The sequence below is a fragment of the Carcharhinus amblyrhynchos genome, chromosome 14, assembly GCF_965287045.1.
Source record: "Carcharhinus amblyrhynchos chromosome 14, sCarAmb.v2.hapA, whole genome shotgun sequence".
Classification (NCBI taxonomy): Eukaryota; Metazoa; Chordata; class Chondrichthyes; order Carcharhiniformes; family Carcharhinidae; genus Carcharhinus; species Carcharhinus amblyrhynchos.
The window spans coordinates 14,237,828-14,259,693 of NC_137337.1; the positions used below are offsets into that span (position 1 = coordinate 14,237,828).

The 21,866-nt window shown below is 42.1% G+C and overlaps 1 protein-coding gene across 4 annotated transcripts in view; it reads left to right on the forward strand.

Moving 5' to 3' along the window:
- The window catches only part of bcl11ba (BCL11 transcription factor B a), a 180,389-nt gene extending 165,139 nt beyond the window's left edge, over positions 1-15,250 (forward strand). For 2 of the 4 annotated variants that reach the window (XM_080202332.1, XM_080202333.1), the window contains one exon: positions 7,477-15,250. In XM_080202332.1, the coding sequence (XP_080058458.1) occupies positions 7,477-9,479 (2,003 nt within the window). In that variant the 3' untranslated portion in view covers positions 9,480-15,250. The remainder of the gene's footprint in view (positions 1-7,476) is intronic. The other 2 variants (XR_013888543.1, XM_080202334.1) reach the window with 2 other exon arrangements.
- The last annotated feature ends 6,616 nt before the right edge of the window (positions 15,251-21,866 follow it).

Consider the following 21,866-nt stretch of genomic DNA (forward strand, 5'->3'; position numbering starts at 1 on the left):
GTTTCAGGTCAGAAGGCTGACCTTTAATTTAATAGACAAATGAGACAAATTTACTAGTGCTCAGTTGTCATTTTTTTCTGTTTTATAAATCCCACAAGACCCAACACTCTCAACATCACATCATTCAGCACTGCATACATACATTATCATTTGTTTGCTCTGCCCTATTAATGACTCCCCTCTGTATTCGCTAACCTATATAATGTGGCTATGAGACTGTGTCTGTGTAATGTCAATTACCACTTAGTTGCTAAATGTATGCTCTGCATAGCTCCATTAAAATTAAAATACTGTCTGTACATTGGCTCGTGGGATTAGGCAGGAGGTTTGTGTAGATTTACTACGATAGGAGCTAATGGAAAACATAACTGTTAACAATCTGAGGTTTTCAATTAGCCATTCTCTGATTGATTTTTATGAAATCTCATCGACTGATAACCATGCTTCGCTGAGCTAACCACAGGCACATGCTGCGATATCAACAATTTTTTTAATTTGGGAAAAAAAACACTTTAATACCTAGCAAAGTAACAGAAAAAATGACAAGTCCCAAGAAATACTGCATCCAAAGTATGCGGATGGAATACAAAGCCTTCTTGCAAGTACTTCTTTCAGTGATGTTTCCTTTACAGCTTGTTTCACAAACACACCACCCCATACCAAAATTGAATTATTCCTGGCTTAAATATGTGAGATGGAGCGTTGCAATTTTACTGTAACCAATTGAGTCTTATTGTAATCGCAAAGAGTGTTGGATGGGTTCAGTTCTACAGGAACTTGTTTCAACACAGTGTCTGGGTCACTGTGATTGAATAAGACGAGTTCCATGTTTCTATATGAAGGATTGTTGATGCTATTTTGCATCTGCATTTTGTGAATTTGTCTGTTCCCCCCACCCCCCAAAGACTAGGGCCTGTGATTTAAGCAAGCGCTCACAGGTGACACAAAGGGTTGACGTATTCACCGGTCTGTTTCCGGCTGATTCACGATTTTTTTCACCCCGCCTGGCGTGTACCGAAGCTGCTGATAGTCCAAAGTTAACTTCACCAAACGTGCATGAAAATAATCTCCCTGCAGATCGAACAAACCAAAACAGCACCCCCTTCAGGAAATCTGATCTATAAACTTTTCCTTCTTCAGAAGAACTCTCAGAATATGTTGAAGTAAACTATCAGGATTCAAAAGGCGGACGTCGTATTCAGCAGGCTTTGTTTATCTCTCGATAAACACTTTAGTGAAGGCTTTCATGATGAATGACCAGAGTCAGTCGCCTGTACACTGTGCCTGCAAATAGTTACATGTGAGAGACGCGGGAATGGTTGGTCACTGATTTTCTGAGTAGCATTGACAGATTTATTCCAGTCAATGTAGAGCAAGTCAGATTTCTTTCCTTTTGAATGTCTTACTTTGTATAAATTATGAACGCATTATGAACTGATAAATACAAAGAGCAAATGAAAGAGAGAGAGAGAGATCACACCATGGCTTGTCTTTTGAGCTCCACTGAGTCTGGTTTGTTAGTTCTTAGTTCTGGCTAGAGACAATACACATCTCTCTAGCCTGTGCTTAACCCTCTCTCTACTCACATTGTCTGTACCTTTAGACTTGATTACCTGTAAAGATTTGCATTCCAACCATTATCTTGTGAATTGAGTTTGTGTCTATATATTCCCTGTTTGTGAACACAACTCCTCACTCAACTTAAGAAGGAGCGACACTCTGAAAGCTCCTGCTACCAAATAAACAGGTTGGACTTTAACCTGGCGTTGTAAGACTTCTTACTGTGCCCACCCCAATCCAACACCAGCATCTCCACATCATATCAGTTCTTCACAGGGCTGCTGGAGAGTAATCAGCCCTTCCCAGGCCAGGCTTGAAGGTGCGGGCTATGTGAGGATCATGGCCAGCTTTTAATCAGAACACTTAAAAATAATGCGTGCATTGACTGTGTACATTTCAATTAAAAGCTCACTCGTGTGGAATTTACTTATTGTATATTCCTCAAAAGGCTGAAATCTTGTCAGCCACTAAGTTCACCTTTAACTGTGAATATCCTTTCTTTGCATTTCAGTTAATTAAAAAAAGCAATTCTGGCGTTCATGACATCATTGGGGAAGTGTTGAGCCCAACAGTGTAGGTTAGCTGAATTAACATGACTATTCTGGATTAATGACTGTCTCTTACTAATGGTTTAATGATTTGCTCTCTTACTGAAGGTTCAAATCTCTTGTGCTGTGGGGGTCACCTGCTCCTCTTGGTCAGAATCCCAGTGATACCACAAAATGTCACTCTTTTAAAAGAATAATCTGAACAAAGCAAAATTGCATTGAGCTTGGTATGGCTGCATCTAGTATATCTTATTTAGTGTGCTGTTCTCTCTGGGCTTGAATAATTTTTCTGTTTTGCCTTGGTTTTTACCGGCATCAAAAATGTAATTCATTTGTACAGCCTGATAGTGGGTAATTATTGTTAAAGCATACCAACAGGTAACTCATATCCCAGTGGTTCAGAGGGTCAAGTTCTTTGAGCTGTCAAAACCAGTAATGTCAAAAGACTCGGTCTGTTGCATCCACTGTCCAAGCGGCCAGAGGGCATTCAGATTAGCTGCGATGCCCTCGGCTGAGAGAGAGAGAGAGAACGACCACAAGTTCCATTCCTGATCTGCTTTACCACAGCCCCCCACCACCCCCCACTCTTTTGGTGAGCACACGCATCTGCTGGGAGGCATGGCATAGCCACGTAGCTTGTCACGATCACTGCCCAGTGTGTTCAGGAAGAACCAGGGTCCCAGAGAGATAGCAGACAGCTCCAAGTCAGGAGGGGCAGGGGGGGGGGGGGGGGGGGTGGGAAACAAAATTGGAAAAATACTTCTGGTCAGATGCCAGGTGACCTCTCGGGTAAGTGCGTTCAAACTATGTGGCATTTTCTTTATTAGTACAAGCCACATCCCAGACTGCTTATCCTTATGAATGCAGCTATTAATGAACAGAACCAATATTTCAAAGCTAAAAACTGTACACCCCTTGATGCAAAACCCATTTTATACATTCACCTTCAAAATCATAAAACTTTTTAGGATCAGTAAAGGACCAGTAAACCCGGTGGACCATTTACTTAAGATCAACAGCACGTAGCCGTTACGTGACTTTTCTCTCCGGACATTGTACTTGTTGCCAGTTCAGCCTGCTTAAACAATCCGTTCATTTCAGTCACCTTCCCTGCTGATTCACTTCACCTTAATTTAAAATAGGGTTCAGAAACTGAGGGATGCCATTTAAAAATTAGGAGTGATTAGGGAATTTGTGCAAATGGTAATGGCCATATGGAATAAGTTACAGGGGGAGGGGGGAACTGGAAGAAAAAAAGCCATCAAACAAAATGTTACAGGTTAAGGAGACAGCTGTAAATATGTTTGTCGAGAAACTGAAAGATGAATGGGGTGTGAAGTGGGGAGGCTGTTGACTTGACTCAGAAAACCTAGTGAGCTAGATGGACTGAATGGTCATCTTCAGTTCCTTGTGGTTCCGTGCCGACGACACGCGTTTCAAGTGACGAGGGGGTTGGGGGAAGTGTTCACAGTGCAAGGCATTATTTTTCTCCATAGAGACGACTGATCTGTGTCGATCTATTGCTGGTGCTGTGCTGAAGAGATCTGAGGGAACCTAGTTGGGAGTGTTTAAAAGCATCTTTGTGGAAGTGCTGGCGGGTAGCCGCGAGAGCGCTTCCTCAGGGTCGGCAGGGAGACGGCAAGGCTCAGTTCCTCTTTTTTTTTGAGAGGAATGCCGATTTTGTTGCAAGTTCACCTCTGAAGCACCCCTGATGAAAAAGCCATGTGTGTTAGGTGGACGCGTGTGTTTGCGAGTGGAGGCCCTTGCCTCTGTCTAAAGACACTGTATATTTTACTTTCTTCTTTATTTCGGCTACGCATCAGTTTGAACCTGTCAAAAGCAGTTGCAGAGTCGAATGGCTCACGCTGAATTTCACTAAGAGGAGGCGATGAATCCCAAGTCAACAGAATGTATGTTCTTTGTACTGTGTTTTAACAATGATAAAGTGTATATTTTGGGTGGGTTGTGCGATGGGGGGAGGGTAGCATGGGGCTGCTGGAACGTGGGAGGAAAAAGAAAACGAAATTTGTTCTTGCACTATAAATTTTCCCTATCTGCCCATCGCTCTGAATAACTGGGGTGGGTGGGAGGGCGGCTGGTGGGGCTTGGAGTGCGTTAAGTCCTGTCACTAAAAAATAAAGAATTAGGCTATCATATTAACACAATGTACTGGGACAGCCTTAATGAAAAAACATTAATGGCATTCTGTAGTGTAGCAGTGAGCAGGTCATTAAAGTTCCCCTCATCAGGAACCATATGGAAATGGCTGTAGAGATCTCCAGTAAATTTTTTGAAGTATAATTGAACAGCTGTCCCTGATTAATTGATTAATTTAAAGCCAGGAAAAGCAGGTAAAACCCAAGGTGAAGGATGCGGTTGCACATTAAATGGATAGAATACCACTCCTGGGACATCGTCACAGGTTCTGTATTGTGAGGATGCACTCGGTTGACAGTGTTAATATCGAACTGGTGGTTCCCGTGTCTGGAGTCCAAGAGGACAGGGGTTACCGGGGGGCTGCTCAGATAACGTGCTTTAATTCAGAAGCTGCTTCTGACTGGTTTTAACGGTGCAAGCTGAGCATTGCAGTCACCTGCACCGCAGGAGGTATTCCTACTTTGGTAGCTAAGAGTCACTTTCCTGACTGGAGGATCATAGGAACTTGCAGCACAGAGTGAGGCCACTCGGCTCATCCTATCTGTGCCAGCCACACAGAAAAAATAAGGGTACAGCAGGGAAGAGCATGATGACACTGTGGTTAGTACTGCTGCCTCACAGCTCCTGGGACCCAGGTTCGATTCCCATGACTGTCTGTGTGGAGTTTGCAAGTTCTCCCCATGTCTGCATGGATTTCCTCCGAGTGCTGTGGTTTCCTCCCACAGACCAAAGATGTGCAGGTTAGGTGCATTGGCCATGCTAAATTGCCCCTTAGTGTCCCAAGATGTGTAAGTTAGATGAATTAGCCATGGTAAGTATGTGGGGTTCCAAGGAGGGGGAGAGAGCCTGGATAAGATACTCTGTCTGCTAGTCGGTGCCGACTCAATGAGCCGACTGTCCCCTCCTGCACTGTAGGGATTCTATTCTATGATTCAGCTGCATATGCAATTCGCATCAGACAGCACGGTTCAGGACAAAACCTAAGAAGTTAAAAGCAGCGGCCCGATAAAGGACAGCCAGCTAGCTGCTATTCTGAAGCACCGTGCTGTCAGCCAGAAGGCTGTCGCTTATATCACCCTGTCCCCTCCACCCTCCAGATTACTTTTGTTGAGTTCCAGATTCTGTCGTCAAGAGGAAGACAGGATGGAAATTCTCCCCTGAACTGATCGTGTGCAACGCCTTGTGATTTGACCAATTAATACTCGTGGCAGGTTATGGTGAAGTGTAGACTCCACCTTGCCAGCCAGAGAGAGTAGAGTGAGTGTGAGGTAGAGATAAACTGGGATGTGGGTTTGGCTAGGTAGTTGAGGGAAGCAGCTGAGTTATAACAGCTGGAGGGACTATTGCATAAGGGAACGCTTTCTCATTTCTACTTGTCTTCTGACTAAGTATCAGTGACTGCAATAAATAGAGTGCAACTGATTAGGCAAGGACTGAGTGGTCTTAACAATTGACCTCTGTTACTATTAAAGGTCTCTGGTTTATATTAATTTACCAGCAGAGATAATACTACATGATTCAGTCCATGCTTTGTTTGCTAATTATTGAAAAATAGCTTTTGGTTGTCTCTGCGTTATAATTGATTCTGTCACAGCATTAGATTAAACTAATGGAAAACTGTCTTGCATTGAAATTTAAAAAGTGATGAGAGCAGCTACTCAGACATTCTGAAATCTCTCTCTCTCGCTCCCATACCCCACAATGCGTTAAGTCAAGACACATTGCCCGACTCTACCTCCTCCTTTAACCCATCCACGTGAAGACATGAACGCCGGACTTCTTTATTTGCACCAGTTACACTTCCCTTCAGAATGATACAGCACGGAAGGAAGCCATTTGGCCCACTATGGCTTGGCTGGCTCTCCGAAAGTGTTATCCAATAAGTTCCACTCCCTGTCTCTTTCTCCGTTGACCTTCTCAAGTGATTATCCATTTCCCTTTTGAAAGTTACTTTTGGTTATGTTCAAATCGTAATACACAGCTTGAGAAACATTTAAAATTATTCTTCCCATCTCACCTCTTTCTGTGCTTCCAAATCCAAGCTTGCTGTCCCCAGAATGTGGTTCTCTGATTTATCTTTTCCTTCGCTCCTACTCATTTCAGCAGCTTGGCCAGGTTCCCTCACGACACCACTAGGTCCTTAAATGAGAAAAAACACGCACAAGATTCTCTTCCTCCTGTGCTCAGAGCTGTTGAGGCACCTCAGCACACAGAGTTATGGGAACGTTGGATGTGGAGGAGCACAGTTTCTCAACGCTGCCTAGACCATTTTATTTTCCCCACCCATCAGGGAGGTTCCCCCTTGCCCATTGGGGAGGCAGTGGCAGAGTGTTATTGTCACTGGACTAGTAATCCAAGACACTGCTCTGGGACCTGGCTTCCAATCCCACCACAGCAGATGGCGAAATTTGAATTCAATAAAAATCTGTGATTATAGGTTGAGTGTTGTAAAGATCCATCTGCTTCACTGGTGCCCTTTAGCGAAGGAAATTTGCCATCTTTACCTGATCTGACCTACATGTGACTCTGACCTATAGCAACGTGGTTGATTTTTAACTGCCCTGTGTTCATGGGCAATTAGGGATGGGCAACAAATGCTGGCCTTGCTGGCGATGCCCTCATTCAATGATAGAATAAAGAGATGTCATCTGTCTGATATTTGCCACACATGCCAGTGATGCTTGTAGGTGCAATGACATACAGTCCAAGGTAGATGGTGTTAATTTTCCTGACTCTCGTATTGAAGTCCAGGCTCTGTTTACCTATTGCCCCACATGTTCATCAGATCCAAATTGGCTGCTGTTCTGGTGACGCCTCAGATTTTAAATTCTGATCCTCGTTTTCAAATTCCTCTGTAGCCTCCCACTATCTTATCTTTTGACCTGTGCCAGTCCTACAGTCCTGTGAGATCTCTGGCACATCTCCAAATTTAAGTTGCCCCCACTATAGGAATCTGTGCTTTGAGCTGCCTAGGTCCCATGTTCTGGAATTCTCTCCCTAAACCTCTCTGCCTCGCCTAGCTCTCTCTACTCCTTTAGGATGCTCCTTAAGACCTATCTCTATGACTAGGATTTGGTCACTTGACCCAGTATTAGCACAGTGTCAGGATTTGTCAGTTGTCCCGTGGAACCCTATTTTGTTAAAGCGCTACATAAATGAAAGTTATTGTATGTTCTGGTTTAATGGAATGCATCTTTCTGTTTTCTTGCAGGTAAAGATGAGCCTTCAAGCTACATTTGCACAACATGCAAGCAGCCTTTCACGAGTGCTTGGTTCCTGCTCCAACATGCACAGAACACACACGGATTCCGGATCTACTTGGAGACGCACCCATCAAACAGCCCCCTTACTCCTCGGATCGGCCTCCCCCCCTCCTTGGGCCCAGACCCCATCTCACAGTCCCCCCTTACCACGTTCCTCGGTGAGAACAATCCTTTCAACCTGCTGCGGATGACTGGACCTATCCTTCAGGAGCACCCGGGCTTTGGCGACGGCCGCCTCCCCAATACTCCCCCCATTTTCAGCCCGCCGCCTCGCCACCATCTGGACCCGCATCGTCTGGACCGCCTTAGTGCTGATGAAATGGGCTTGGTATCTCAGCATCATAGTGCCTTTGACAGAGTAATGCGCTTGAACCACCCACTGGGTATCGAATCCCAGACCATGGACTTCTCTAGGAGGCTCCGAGAACTAGCAGGGAACAACAGCTCCACTCCGCCCTTGTCACCCAGTCGCCACAATCCTATGCATCGCTTACTTCAGCCCTTCCAGCCCAGCCCCAAGTCGCCGTTTCTGAGCACTCCGCCACTCCCTCCCATGCCCCCCAGCAGCACAACCCCTCCTCAGTCGCAAGCCAAGAGCAAGTCCTGTGAGTTCTGCGGGAAAACCTTCAAGTTCCAGAGCAACCTGATTGTCCATCGGCGTAGCCACACGGGGGAGAAGCCGTACAAGTGTCAGCTCTGCGACCACGCCTGTTCCCAGGCCAGCAAGCTCAAGCGTCACATGAAGACGCACATACACAAGTCAGCCTCCATCACGGCCAGGTCAGACGATGGGCTCTCCACCACAAGTTCACCCGAACCCGGCACCAGTGAGCATGCGGGCGGAGAAGGCTGCGGCTTGAAAGCCAACATAACAAATTTCAACACTGGCCAAATGAACGAGAACGAGGAGGAAGAGGAGGAGGAGGAGGAGGAAGAGGAGGAGGAATTGGAAAATGAAAGCAGGCCCGAGTCCAGCTTCAGTATGGACTCGGAGCTGAGTCGCAACAGAGAGAACGGCTTCAAGTTGCCAGTGAATGAAAAGCACTGTGTTCTGGGCAAGGTCATGGAAAATGTAGGCCTCCGGGCAATCCAGCATTACAGTGATGTGCTAACCGACAAGCAGAAGCGAAACAGCTTCTCGAAACGATCCTCTGATGGTCAGAGAGATACTGGGGACGAAGACTCTGTGGCAGGAGAACTGGATCGACCAGAAGACGGCACGGTGAACGGAAGAGGCTTTGGTCCTGGGGAGTCTTTCCCTATCACGTTGCCTCGGAAACCCCCCCTTATCACTAGCCCCTCTCTGTCAATTGCTTCTGCGAAAAGAATTAAAATGGAGAAAGACCTAGACTTGTCCTCGGCACCTTTAATTCCCTCTGAGAATGTTTACTCTCAATGGCTGGTGGGCTACGCAGCATCAAGGCACTTCATGAAAGACCCATTCCTGGGATTCGGCGACTCCAGACAATCTCCCTTCGCCACTTCTTCAGAGCACTCCTCGGAGAACGGCAGCCTGAGATTCTCCACTCCGCCCGGAGACATGCTAGATGGAGGCCTCTCGGGCCGCAGTGGCACGGCCAGCAGCGGCAGTACCCCTCACATGGGAGGACCCGGCCCCGGAAGGCCGAGCTCCAAGGAAGGACGCCGGAGCGACACTTGCGAGTACTGCGGCAAAGTGTTCAAAAACTGCAGCAACTTGACAGTGCACCGCAGGAGCCACACCGGCGAACGGCCTTACAAATGCGAGCTCTGCAACTATGCATGCGCCCAGAGCAGCAAGCTGACGCGCCACATGAAAACGCACGGTCAGATCGGCAAGGAGGTTTACAGGTGCGACATTTGTCAAATGCCCTTCAGCGTTTACAGCACCCTTGAGAAACACATGAAAAAATGGCATGGAGAACACTTGCTGACAAGCGACGTAAAAATCGAACAAGCAGAAAGAAGCTAAAGCTCCTTGAAGTAAAAGAGACTTGGTTTAAAAAAAAACACACACACAAAAAATTCAATTGTAAAGCTTAATTAATTGCCAACTGAGAAAGTCGGCCCAGAGTGCCTCCTGTGGCACTTAAATATTTTCAAGGTATAATTTGTGTCTGAGAAGTTCAATCAAACCTGAGGGTGATGTAGAGGCAGTAAAATAATGTTGAGCCTTTTCAACTGTGCAATAATTTCTGTATTTATTGTTTTTTTAAAAATATTTTTTCAAGCATCATGTGCAGGTACTTTTTTTTTCCTTTCCATTTTTTTCGTTGTTTGAAACTTCTGTTTTTTTTTTGGGTATCCCTTTTGATTTTACCCACTTTTTAAAAAGAAAACCTGAGATTACTTGCATTTTGAGGTGCAGACCTGTAGAAATAACCCTTTTCCCGGGCCGCTGCTTATGTGGAATTGAATAGTTAAGCTACTCAACACAGTAATTTCTTGAATAGAAGCCGCGTTTACTCATTCTTCTGTTTTTGTTTTTTTTTGCAAGGGGAAGGAAGGATTGGAATTGCACAAAAATATATATTTTTTAATTTTAAAGATGAGAGAAGAAAAAAGCCACAGCGGATCACAATCCTAACCGTAGCACTTAAACGGGCTTTTATCACAAGCTGGGTTCGAAATGTAGCACTGATCTCACCAGCCTCTGGTGTCTGGAGCTGCCATTGTCGCTTTTCATCAATGACGCCTGGCTAAAACTAATGCAGTTCGTAAAGATTACAAAACAAAAAGTAGGCAAATGAGGCAGAGAGAGAGAGGCAGTTCACTACCTGGTATCCAGTCTTTACCAGCCGGAAACTTAACCTAAGCAATAACGGACTTTTAGTTGTGTTATTAATTAGTGAATAAAACGCACAGCAAAGTAAATCGAGCAAAGTTAGAAGTGCATTATTGCCAACACATACGGAAACATCTGTGCTCGATTGTGAGCTATATGCATTATTGTAGAGATGCACTGCTATTTGCCATTAGGAGTTAGTTGGTCTTTGGCCACTGTGTTACGTAGCTAAATTTGTACCTGAGATATTTCCTTTTTTTGAACCCGCACCTTAACATATTTGTTTTTTTAATTATAGAAACTGCGACTTCTGAACAAGAAACTATGGGAAATCTATGGTCCAAAAGGGTTATGGTATACATTAGGGAACAACCGAGATTAAAAGTGTCAGTGTTGCTTAGCATAGCATTCACAATGCTGGCACTATAAAAAAAATGTTAATGTCAGTTGACGGTTTTTGTACTGCCATTCAATTTGACATGAGTGCCTTGAATATTTGATCTTCCTAATGAGTCTCTGAGACAAATGCAAAACCATTTTTTGTGAAGTTAAAAAAGTACTGATTTGAAGAAGAAAAAAAAACAAACACAACAAAGAGAAAAATGTACGTCATATTAGATTCTAGAGTTCTACACGCACCAACAATCCAGCATTTGTAAAAACAAAAAAAAACAAAAATAAATCAGCGGACCTTCACGCCAGCCGCTACAAGTTGGTGAAGACGAGACAACATCCCTTTTCCCCCATTTGCCCCCCCTACTTGCCCATCTAATCAACTTCGGAAAACCAGTTTGACGATCTGTGCTCATCAATTGACGCTGCAGGACGCTGCTTTATACTGTGGGAACCCCACTGTAGCAAGGCTCAAAAGTTTTTAAAAACAAAAAAAAAGATGCCTCCAGAGTCCCAACAAGAACATAAAGACAGTTACTCATCAGGAACAATGGCTACTCCTTATTTTTTTTTCGTTCTGAACAGAGTTTAGTGCACTCAGTCTCGAATAAGTTTACAGTATTGAATATATACAAAGGTGGAAAAAAAACAACAAAAAAAAATTGTGTGTGTGTGCGTGCGTGTGTTTGTTGAATGATCAAGAGATTTTTTTTTCCTGAAGTTTGCTTAGTAAATACATGGATGCCATTATGGCCATGTGTATATTGGGTTCTCTCTGATTCAACTGGTGACGGGGTTTAATATATATATTACAGTTTCTTGATCACTGTAAAAGTGTACCAGTATTTGTAATAATGGAGAATGCTTGGGCATTTCACAAAATGGAGAAAGAAAAACAAAAAAAAAATTTTTTTTTTCAAAAATGGAAATTGTTGCAGTAAATTTGTGGGTCTAAAATTGTACTTGTCACTGTAATTGTAAAGTCTAATTGACTATCAGTTTTAGTAGACTTTTTTGCCTTGGGTGTTTAATCTTTTTTCAAAAATTGTATAGAACTTGTATTGGGAAGAACGATTACTGCTACCATATGTAGACAAGAAAAAAAATAGTAGAAACGTGCATATTCATGTAATTGCTTTGCTTAAATCACATTCCTGACCTGTACTTTTTTCCCTCTGTTTCTCTGGAATGGTTACTTGGTATTGATTCATAATAGTGTAGGCACTTGCTGTATTTATACAGGAGCTTGTATTTTTTAACTGTTTGCTTGTCCTTTTAAAGGTACAACAAAAAAAAAGTACCTTTTTTTTGGTAGTGGATTAGAAAAAGAACACACAGGCTGCCATAATATATTTTTTTAATTTTGGCAGGATAAAAATAGTGCAAAAATAATTTGTATGTTCTGAAATCTTATTGTACAGGAGAAAAAGAAAGGCCGTGTAACGGCCTTTTGTTAAAAAAAAATACAAAAAGGAATTAGGAAATGCATTACTGGTCACTGATAATTTGATTTTTCAGTTGTACAGTTTCTCTCCCAGATTCCCTGTTGGATATGCACGGTTTACAGTTCTGCCAGTCTGTTTCGAGTCCTTTTTTTCCCCCTTTGTGACTTGCTGCCTTCACTCTCCCCCATTCACACGGACTCCGCTCAGATCCGTTGTGGTCAAGAGTTAGCTCTGACCCGAATGAAAACTGAAATGTGTTGCATCTCACGCTGCTCTGAGGATCATTCAGGTGCATGGCATTGAAGACAGTAGATGAACTGTGTCATGTACATGCCGGGGAGGTGTATGCGCACAGGGATGAGAAGTTTCATTATTTTGGGCACATTTATGCTTTTTCTTTGTTTTGTAAAATAGTTACCGGGATTGTCACTTTTTTTAAAGAAAGATTAATGATTAAATTAAATGATAATGTATGCAGTATGTAGTCACCACTAGATGTCACTAAAGCATTCAGTCATACGTGCACTAGCGACCACTAGTGGTAGTGAATCGATACTGCATTTCTCCTCCATGGGACCACCTTAAGAGTTCCATATTTTTATTTTCCCTTGTAGCTCCTCTCTTGTCCCTGATGCATCCACATTACGTGCATGGCACTATTTTGTTCAACGTTTCCATGGGGATTTGGGTTTCAGGCCTCCTTGATCTGCTGCTGTGTAAAACTGATGAGGCAGGTACAAGTATCTGTTGATCTAACTGCCATTTGGTTTTTTTGTGTTAACAGGATCATTCACTCCTTATTTCACATTCCACGGGTTCCTCAACATATGTAATGATAATAGGTAAGAGGTGGGATGAAACCTTTTGTATTTTGACACTTTGAAATTTGCACTAAAAGACAGAAGCAAATTAAACTGTCCTGGATGAATAATCTGTACCTTTCACTATTAAGGTCTGAAATATTAGCACTCCACTACCTAAAGACATGGGCAGCATTCATTAACCTCCACGTGTTTTAAGTTGCTTATCAGTCGATGGGCTAAGTGGCTTGAAGTATAAAATTGTTAGTAAGTTTGATATTCAGACATTCCAGTGCATTTTCTGTAAATAAAATGTAGCATGAAAGCTGGAGAGACTCCATTGCATATCTGTTAATCTGCCACTATTGCTGTTTGGGCTAGGTTGTGTCAGCTGTTGACAATTACACATTTTTAATTGATCATTATTTAGATAAGATAACAAGAGACCGTTGACACATTTTTCGAAAGCTCTGGTAGACAAGTCTTCTGTATGATGATGCCCTTTTGATTCTCCAAGCAGCATTTTAATGATTGCAAATAGTTCAGTGAGATGAAAGGAGGCTCATTCAACATTATCCCACGTTAGGGCTGAGTTGTCAGCCTCACCAGTCCAAGAGACGCAGCTCCCAGTGGTTGGTTGACAGAAACAGAGGTGCCAAATTTGACAGATGTGTAATTCTCATTGGCCAAACAAAAGAATGTTGAATTAATTATGTCAAAGTACAATCCATGGAGCCAACTTTTCCGTCAGTGTAGCACTTCTCGGGACTTCTCTCAGTCTTCTTGGCATGTCAATCTTAAGTTTACCCAGCCCGTGTTTGGAAAGTCATGTCCCTTTTATGTCTTCCTTGTGAAGCACGCAGGCACCATAAAGAACTGTGGTGATTTCTGCAAATTGCACACTTGCCATTACAGCATTGAAAAATTGGACCAGAAAGTAAATTTAGGAATAATAGATGGGCACCAAATGGTAGATATGATTAGATTTCAAATGGACGTGTTCTGGAGTTACATCTGGTACCAACCCCGTTCCAACCAAGGTCTGTTTTCCCACCCTAAGATAGCAATATGCCCTCTCTGTTCTCCAAGTGGCACTTTGCCCAGCAAAGCTTCAAAGAAAAAAAGCGTGACATTGGAGAACAGACATCCATATAGAATTGTACAGAAAGGACAAGTATCTCTCATTTAGGGAAGGTTTCATATCACTGGAGGGAACAGAATCGAATGTGTTACAGCAATATTCTACAGCCTATTCTTTTCAGCCACAAAGGGAAAAAGTTAGTATTTGCGAATTGGCAGACACTGCATAGACTCCAATGAACACGGGTTTACAGAACTAGACAACAGATTATTTGCCTAACTTTGCAAATTTGGTGTGCAAGAATCCAAGGATCTACAGCCTGGAAAAAAAAGCATATCTTCTGCTGAAAGTGCCAGATGTCAGTACTTGGTGCTGGGGATTAATGAACTCTGAAGTAGAGCCATTGTACCAATTACACAATGGGCATATGCCTACTTTCGTAAAGTTGACAAACTTGAAAAAAAACATTGTAGCTTCTTGTTTAGGCAACCTGCCTATGACTATTTTATATTGGATCAATTTACGATTCATTGATTGCTCCTTTATGTAGTGGTGTTTAATGGTCTGACATTGGTCCCCATCACTACCTGGTGTTCAGGCTGTGTTGCTTTGGCAGCTTCTGACATTGTGCACCACGACAAAGGACTCAACTCCCCATGCTGCCCTTTACAACAGTCCTTCTCTTATGAGTAGATTTGTGAGGAAAAATACTGACAAACGTTCAAAGGTTAAGAGCTCACGTTTCATCCCACCTCTGTTGAATACAGTCCACAGGTTGTTTTATCATGACCAAAACACTTTAATGGTGCTGTTGTATTTTTAAGAATTGTACTTAAAATGCAAAGCAAATCAATGCCACTTGAGTTGGACCTATTTGTAACGGCAAGGCAAAATATTTTATTAGCTTTTTTTCTATTTCTGTATTTAGAGCTTTTTATTGTAACTTGAGATTTGGTCTTATACTACAAGTTTGAACTATTTATTATTGCTTGTGTTGTGCTCTGTTTAAAACAGACGCACGTTATCCTTTTTTTATGTTGAAGTGCTGACCAGAGGTCACATCAGCTTGGCTTTGTGTAATATTTATTGTTCTGTTTTCTGTACAAAATCAAGCCCTCTCCTAAGCCACACTGTTTTCAGCTTGTGTCTACCATTTCATTCATACACTCATCCAAATGTTTGTCCCATTTTCAAGTGAAAGAAATAAATCAAAAGTTATCTTTACAATCTTCAAACTTTTACCTTTCTGCCTATTTTTTTCCCCTTTTCAGTACCTGGGTTGAACAATATACGTTTAGCAATTTAGACCTGTGTGATGATGGCATCGCAGGTCAAGTTGAGCACAATCAAGACCTTAGTGAGATAATAAAAACCTTCAATAGCACTAGAAATGATAATGGAACGTATCCTTGCATTTCATTCTGTGGCGTCTGGCTGAGCCCTAATGGCCCACTCATCCTGTTGAGTAGGTCAATAACGATCAGAATTTTTTTTTAATAGGTTATCAGTATATGTAACCAAGAACCCAATTTGGCATACACTGGCATCATGAATGAACCAATACATCCTGTTTTTTTTTACAGCCATATTTTAATTATAAAATTCTCGAGCCCAATTCATACCTATTGGACATCATTTCATCCTTTTACACGCACACGCACACAAGCACAATTCATTGGTACTTTTCCCATGCACAAATAAAACAACCTTTTCAGCCTTTTGCTCTTTTGTTATTTTCAGTAGACAGCTGTCCCATTAATTTATTTTTTGCAATTGCACTTATTTCATATCCATTGGCACCAGTTTATCCAAAGTTGAGTAACAATAAAAAAAAATTGACTTGTTATATTTACATAAGAAATTGACTCTGCTGTGTCTACTTATTGCATAAGTTCCTTTTATTTAATAGCTAACTGACCATTTTAATGAAGGCATTTTTTCCCCCCAATTCTGATTCCACTCCAACCATGACAAAGTATGATTGGGCCATTTGAAGATGCTGTTCTTTTGGAAGAGATTTTTTAAAAAGTTTTCCCATGTACTAGCTAGAATCCATCCATGATAGGTAACTTCCAGAAACCGAACCTGAAAATCTTGTGCACGTTTAGTGTCTGCAATGATTATTTTGAATTGGAGTTACGTAGTGTATTGAAAAGCAAAGCCTCGGACAGTGAGCTGCTTATTGAAAAAGCTTATTCAACAGAAGCGCTTTGAATTAAGTGCCACTGCTTATATAAAATGTATAGAAGCAGCCATAGATCTCCCAGGGTTGGAGGAAACCCAAGTGCTCTAGAGGTGCAAACCAACATGTATAGTGACCAAAGAAATGATGATCAAAATCGATATATAAGCGGCATGAGAAAGACAAAGGTGTATCTTGTGAATTTTTCAGAATGTGGAAAAGCCATTTAGTCCCAACAAGCCCCTCTCATATCACTTAAGCACTCATATTTCAGCAACACATTTAATTGCCTCTTGAACCAAAGTCTACTGTCCAGGTTAATGCCCCTCCATGAGAACTGGCTCCACAGAGAGAAGGTGATATAGTGGTATTATCACTAGACTAGTAATCCAGAGATTTAGCAATCCAGACAACACTCTGGGGGCCTGGGTTTGAATCTCACCACAGCAGATGGTGAAGTTTGAATTTGGTAAAAATCTGGAATTAAAAGTCTAATGATGACCATGAAACCATTGTCAGAAAAAACCCCCATCTGGTTCATTAATGTCCTTTAGGGAAGGAAATCTGCCATCCTCACCTGGTCTGCCGTACATGTAACTCCAGATCCACAGCAAGGTGGTTGACTCTTAAATGCCCTCTGAAATGGCCTAGCAAGCTCCCCAGTTCTAGGGCAATTAGGGACGGGCAATAAAAGCTGGCCCAGCGGGTGACACCCACATTCAATAAATGAATTTTAAAAAAACAACTGTGCTCCTCTTTAAGTAGAAAAGTTAGCCCAGCTCTCCCAATTTCTGCTATTTTAAGTTGCAGCCCCTGGTATTAATGAGCAACCCTTAGGCGAACTTCTAATAATTATTTTTATCATGTTGAAAACTTACATTATTAACATTACCCAATTTTTTTTTTCAACATATAACCTCAATTTCTGTAACCCTTCCTGTTGCAACTGTCTGATACTGGGACTTACCAGTGTTACTCCAAATGGTTTGTAATAATTGAAAGATGCCTCCTGTTAATGGTTAACTGGAATCTTAGAATTAAGTATATATTAGATTTAATGATTGCACCATAGGCAAGTTGCATGTGCAGGACAGGATTGTCATACAGATGTAACATATAGCAGGTATGAAGAACATCGCTGAGGAGGATAGCAGAGGAAGAACTTTAAATTATTTCTGACTTGAGAATGTTGGGCACATTGTTAGGTACAAAGGGACAATCTTGTACTCCATGAAACACATAAATAGCATGCTTTGAAATATATTGCATTGAATGTAGTGTGATTTTCTAGTAATCTCTGCACAACATGCACATCAGGACTACTTTTGTAGTAACTTTGGTTTAACCTCCTTCCTGTCACATGCACAGTAAGCAAGACTGAACTAGCTGATTAAAAATAAGCAAATCTACCTTCTACCCACTAACTTGCAATGACAGGCTTATAAGCCAAAACAACAGTGAGACAAGACTTGCACATTAAGACATCCAAATGCCTACATCATCAAAAAGGTCACGGGAGACCAAATGTGCAATAAAATTTCCCAGCTCCTATTACTGAAACTGCCCTGGATAATATAAGATGCTCAAAAGTGTGCTGCAAGTTAAAATGTCACGGTTCATATAATGTTACACACAGATTTATTTTCATCATTTATGCTTTCATTGGAACTTTTTAATAGCCTTCCACACATTGCCAATATTATAGTTTGTGGTAAATTTTTACTTAACTCCTTCTCGTAAATGAATATAAAGAACCTGCTGGCAGGTATCTCAGTGAAATAGTGAATGTGCTAATTTCCAAATAGCTTCCACATTTAATCAATGCAACAGTTAGTTTGCCCTGTGGAGGGTGAATAAAGCTAACCAGCTCAGACATACGCAATGTTAGACTAATAATTGAAAACTTGGCTTGCGCTCAAGGTTGCTTTATATTTTGCTAGAAGGGCTAAAGAAGAAGAGTTTCACAAGGCCAAAAGTAGCATGTTATCCACATTGCTTAAATAACGGTTCAATGACAGTAGTTCTGAGTTTGTTCAATGCCCATTTCTCATTTCATCCTCTCATTACATAATTCCTTCCTCGATAAACTAGAATCACTTATCTACTTTCCTAAAGCTCAATGCTTCTGTAAGTGAGGGGAGCATTCACTGGAAAGCTTTTTGTCCATTTCAGCCTATGAACATGACCTTTTAAGTTTTTAATTAAACATAGTTCAGAAAACAAACATTTCGGACGATGGTAGCTATTGATGGAAATTTTCCTAAGCTATCCGATGGTAATGATTGTCCCCAATTCAAAGCGATCTAACATTGCATTTGTTATTCTGGAACTTCTGAGGGAAGTGTAGAGAGCTTTAACGGGGTGAATGTGTAGGATAAGTGTCAAGGCAGGGATATTTCTTTTGATGGAGGCATTCACTCATGCTTCAATAGCTTATCTTCCCAAATGTGTTACTTGCCATGGCATTAAGTATGTGTTTGCTAGATGCTTTTGGTCATTAAAGAAATGGCAAGGAAAAGCTTTCCAACTTGGGATCTCGCAGTCTGAAGTCATCTCTTGTGATCACTGCCTCAAGTGTAGTGTTGAAATAGACCTTGGAAAGGAGGAGAAAAGAGAGGCTCTTGGTTGTAAGATAAAACCGTCCCATTATACAAAACAATTTCTAATTGCATTATTGTGAGACTAGCAGACATCTTCCTTTTCAAGTTTTCAAATTCATGGATTAGCATTGTTTTATAATGATGAAAGGTGCATTCTATGGAATGTGGTTACTTGAATTCTGTAGGGAGCACCATGCACAAATTGCTCGAAAGAAGGAGTGATAATTTTCTCAGCCTGCTGTGAAGAACTTTGTCATGTGCCCCTCAAACCTGCTGCTGAACTATGGATTCCTTCTGATTTTGTTTAAGATACATTAGCTAGCCAGGCCAGAATAATTATAAGAGAGTTATCTCCTGCCAGTGCAACACACCTTAGGAGGGCCAACCATTGGGTATTCATCAATTGAGGAAAATCTATCCAACACTTTAAGATGACCAAATGAAACAGATTTCCATAATCTACAGCCATTTTGCAAACTGTTTTGCCCGGGATAGGTTCCTATGAGACCTAGAATGTCTCTGAAATTACAGCTGTCCAACTAGGGAAGGGCGATCATAGAATCCCTACAGTGCAGCAAGAGGCCATCAAGTCTGCACTGATACTCCCACCCATGCCCTATCCCCATAAACCCAAAGTATTTAGTCTGCCAACCCCCTAACATTTAAGTTATGAAGAGAGGTTGGATAGGCTTGGGTTGTTTTCATTCGAAGAGGGGCAAGCTGATTGAGGAGTACAAAATTATGAGGGGCATGGACAGAGTGTATAAGGAGCAGTTGTTCCACTTAGCTGAAAGATCAGTCACGAGGGGGCACAAATTCAAGGTAAGGGACAGGAGGTTTAGAGAGGATGTAAGGAAAAGCTTTTGTGATGCTCTTGAATGTGCCACCTGGGAGGGTGGTAGAAGTGAGTCGCCTCGCAACTTTTAGAAAGTACCAAGCTGAGCACTTGACACAACATAACATTCAAGGCTATAGGCTGGTAAATGGGGTTAGGTGGGAGGTCACACATGTGGGTCCAGACTCAAAGGGCTTCTTCTGCACTGTATGATTCTATGACTAAGGGGCAATTTAGCATGGCCAATCAACGTGGGCCACACATCTTTGGACTGTGGGTGTAAAGTATAAGAATGCCACAGTAATTGCTGGGGCTGGGTAATGTGTAGAAATTAGAAGACAGATCCAGGAGCCATAATGGCACAAAGGCAACACAATGGGAGTGAACCTATTCAAATTTCTTCTAAGTCAGTGAGCAGAAATTTCCATTGATGTTTGGCGATAGGAATTAACAGTAAGTGGTGGGAAGGTGAGGTGGGTGGAAATGTTGTTTCAGTGCTTCATTACTCATGTGTTGGTAGAGAAGTTCCTGATCACTTTTTTGTCCTCCCAAAAGTATGAAATATTAAGGAAGATTAATGTTTTAAAAAATCTTATGTAATGGAGATAATAGATGTCACATTTATTCTTTGCGGTTATTTGCCCGTAGAAAAGTTAGGTACACTTTGGATACATAAGAGCCTAAGAAGTTCTTATATTCAGTGGAATGCAGAAGGTGAGAAAGGTTGATTTGATTGATGTTGTGTATTTATTAGTGTCAGGAGTAGGCTTACATGAACTTACTGTGAAAATCCCCTAGTTGCCGCACTCTGGCACCGGTTTGGGTACACTGAGGGAGAATTTAGCATGGCTAATGCACTTAACCAGCACGTCTTTTGGACTGTGGGAGGAAACCGGAGCACCTGGAGGAAACCCACGCAGACACGGGGAGAACATGCAGTCTCCACACAGACAGTGACCCAAGCCCGGAATCGAACCCGGCTGTGAGGCAGCCGTGTTAACCACTGTGCCTCTCTCATTAGGATTTTGAAAGGGATTGATAAGATGAGTGGACCCCCACAGGGGTCTGTGCTGGTGCCTCGACTTGTTACAAATTTGCATCAGTAACTTAGCTGAGTGAAGTCATGGTAGCTAAGTGAGTAGATAACACAAAGATAGGTAGGTAAGTAAGATGTAAAGAAAACATATGGAGTTTGCGGGTGGATATAGATAGGTTGAGTGAGTGGGCAAAAATGTGGCAGATGGAGTGTAATGAGGGAAAGTGACGTTATTCACTTTGGCAGGAAGAATAAAAAAGCAGAGTATTCCTTGGAGAAAGACTGCAAAATTCTGAGGCGCAGAGGGAATTAGGTATTCTGGTGCTTGAGTCACAACAGGTTAGTATGCTGATGCAACATGTAATCAAAAAGGCTAATGGAATGCTATCTTTTAGAATGAGAGGTATTGAACATAAGATCAAGGATGTTATGCTTCAGTAATACAGGGCATTGGTGAGACTACATCTCGAATATTGTGTACAATTTTGATTTCTTTAAGGAAGGATGTGGGTTGGAGGAGGTTCAGAAGAGATGTACTAGATTTATACCTGGAATGTGTGAGTTGTCTTATGAGGATAGATTGGGAAGATTGGACTTGGTTTCACTAGAATTTAGGAGAGCAAGGGAGTGCTGTAATTGAAGTTTATAAGAGTCTGAATGGTCTTGAAGTTGAAAGCATCTTTCCCCCTGTGGGTGAGTCCTGAACTGGTGGGGGGTGGGAGGCCACTGTTTCAAAATTAGGGATTGCCTTCACAGGACATCGATGAGGAGAGGTTGGAGAAACTTGGTTTGTTCTCCTTGGAACGACAGACATTGAGGGGTGATGTGATAGAAGTCTACAAGATTACGAGGGGCATGGAGAGAGTGGATAGTCAGAAGCTTTTCCCCAGGGTGGAAGAGTCAAATACTAGGGGGCATAAGTTTAAGGTGCGAGGGACAAGGTTTAAAAGAGATGTATGAGGCAAGGTTTTTACACAGAGAGTGGAGGATGTCTGGAACTTGCTGCCAGGGGAAGTAGTGGAAGCAGATACGATAGTGAGTTTTAACGGGTATCTGGACAAATACATGAATAGGATAGGAATAGAGGGATACAGTCCCCAGAAGGGTAGGGGGTTTTAGTTCAGCCAAACAGCATGGTCAATACAGGTTAGAGGGCCGAAAGGCCTGTTCCTGTGCTATAATTTTCTTTGTTGTTTGTTCTT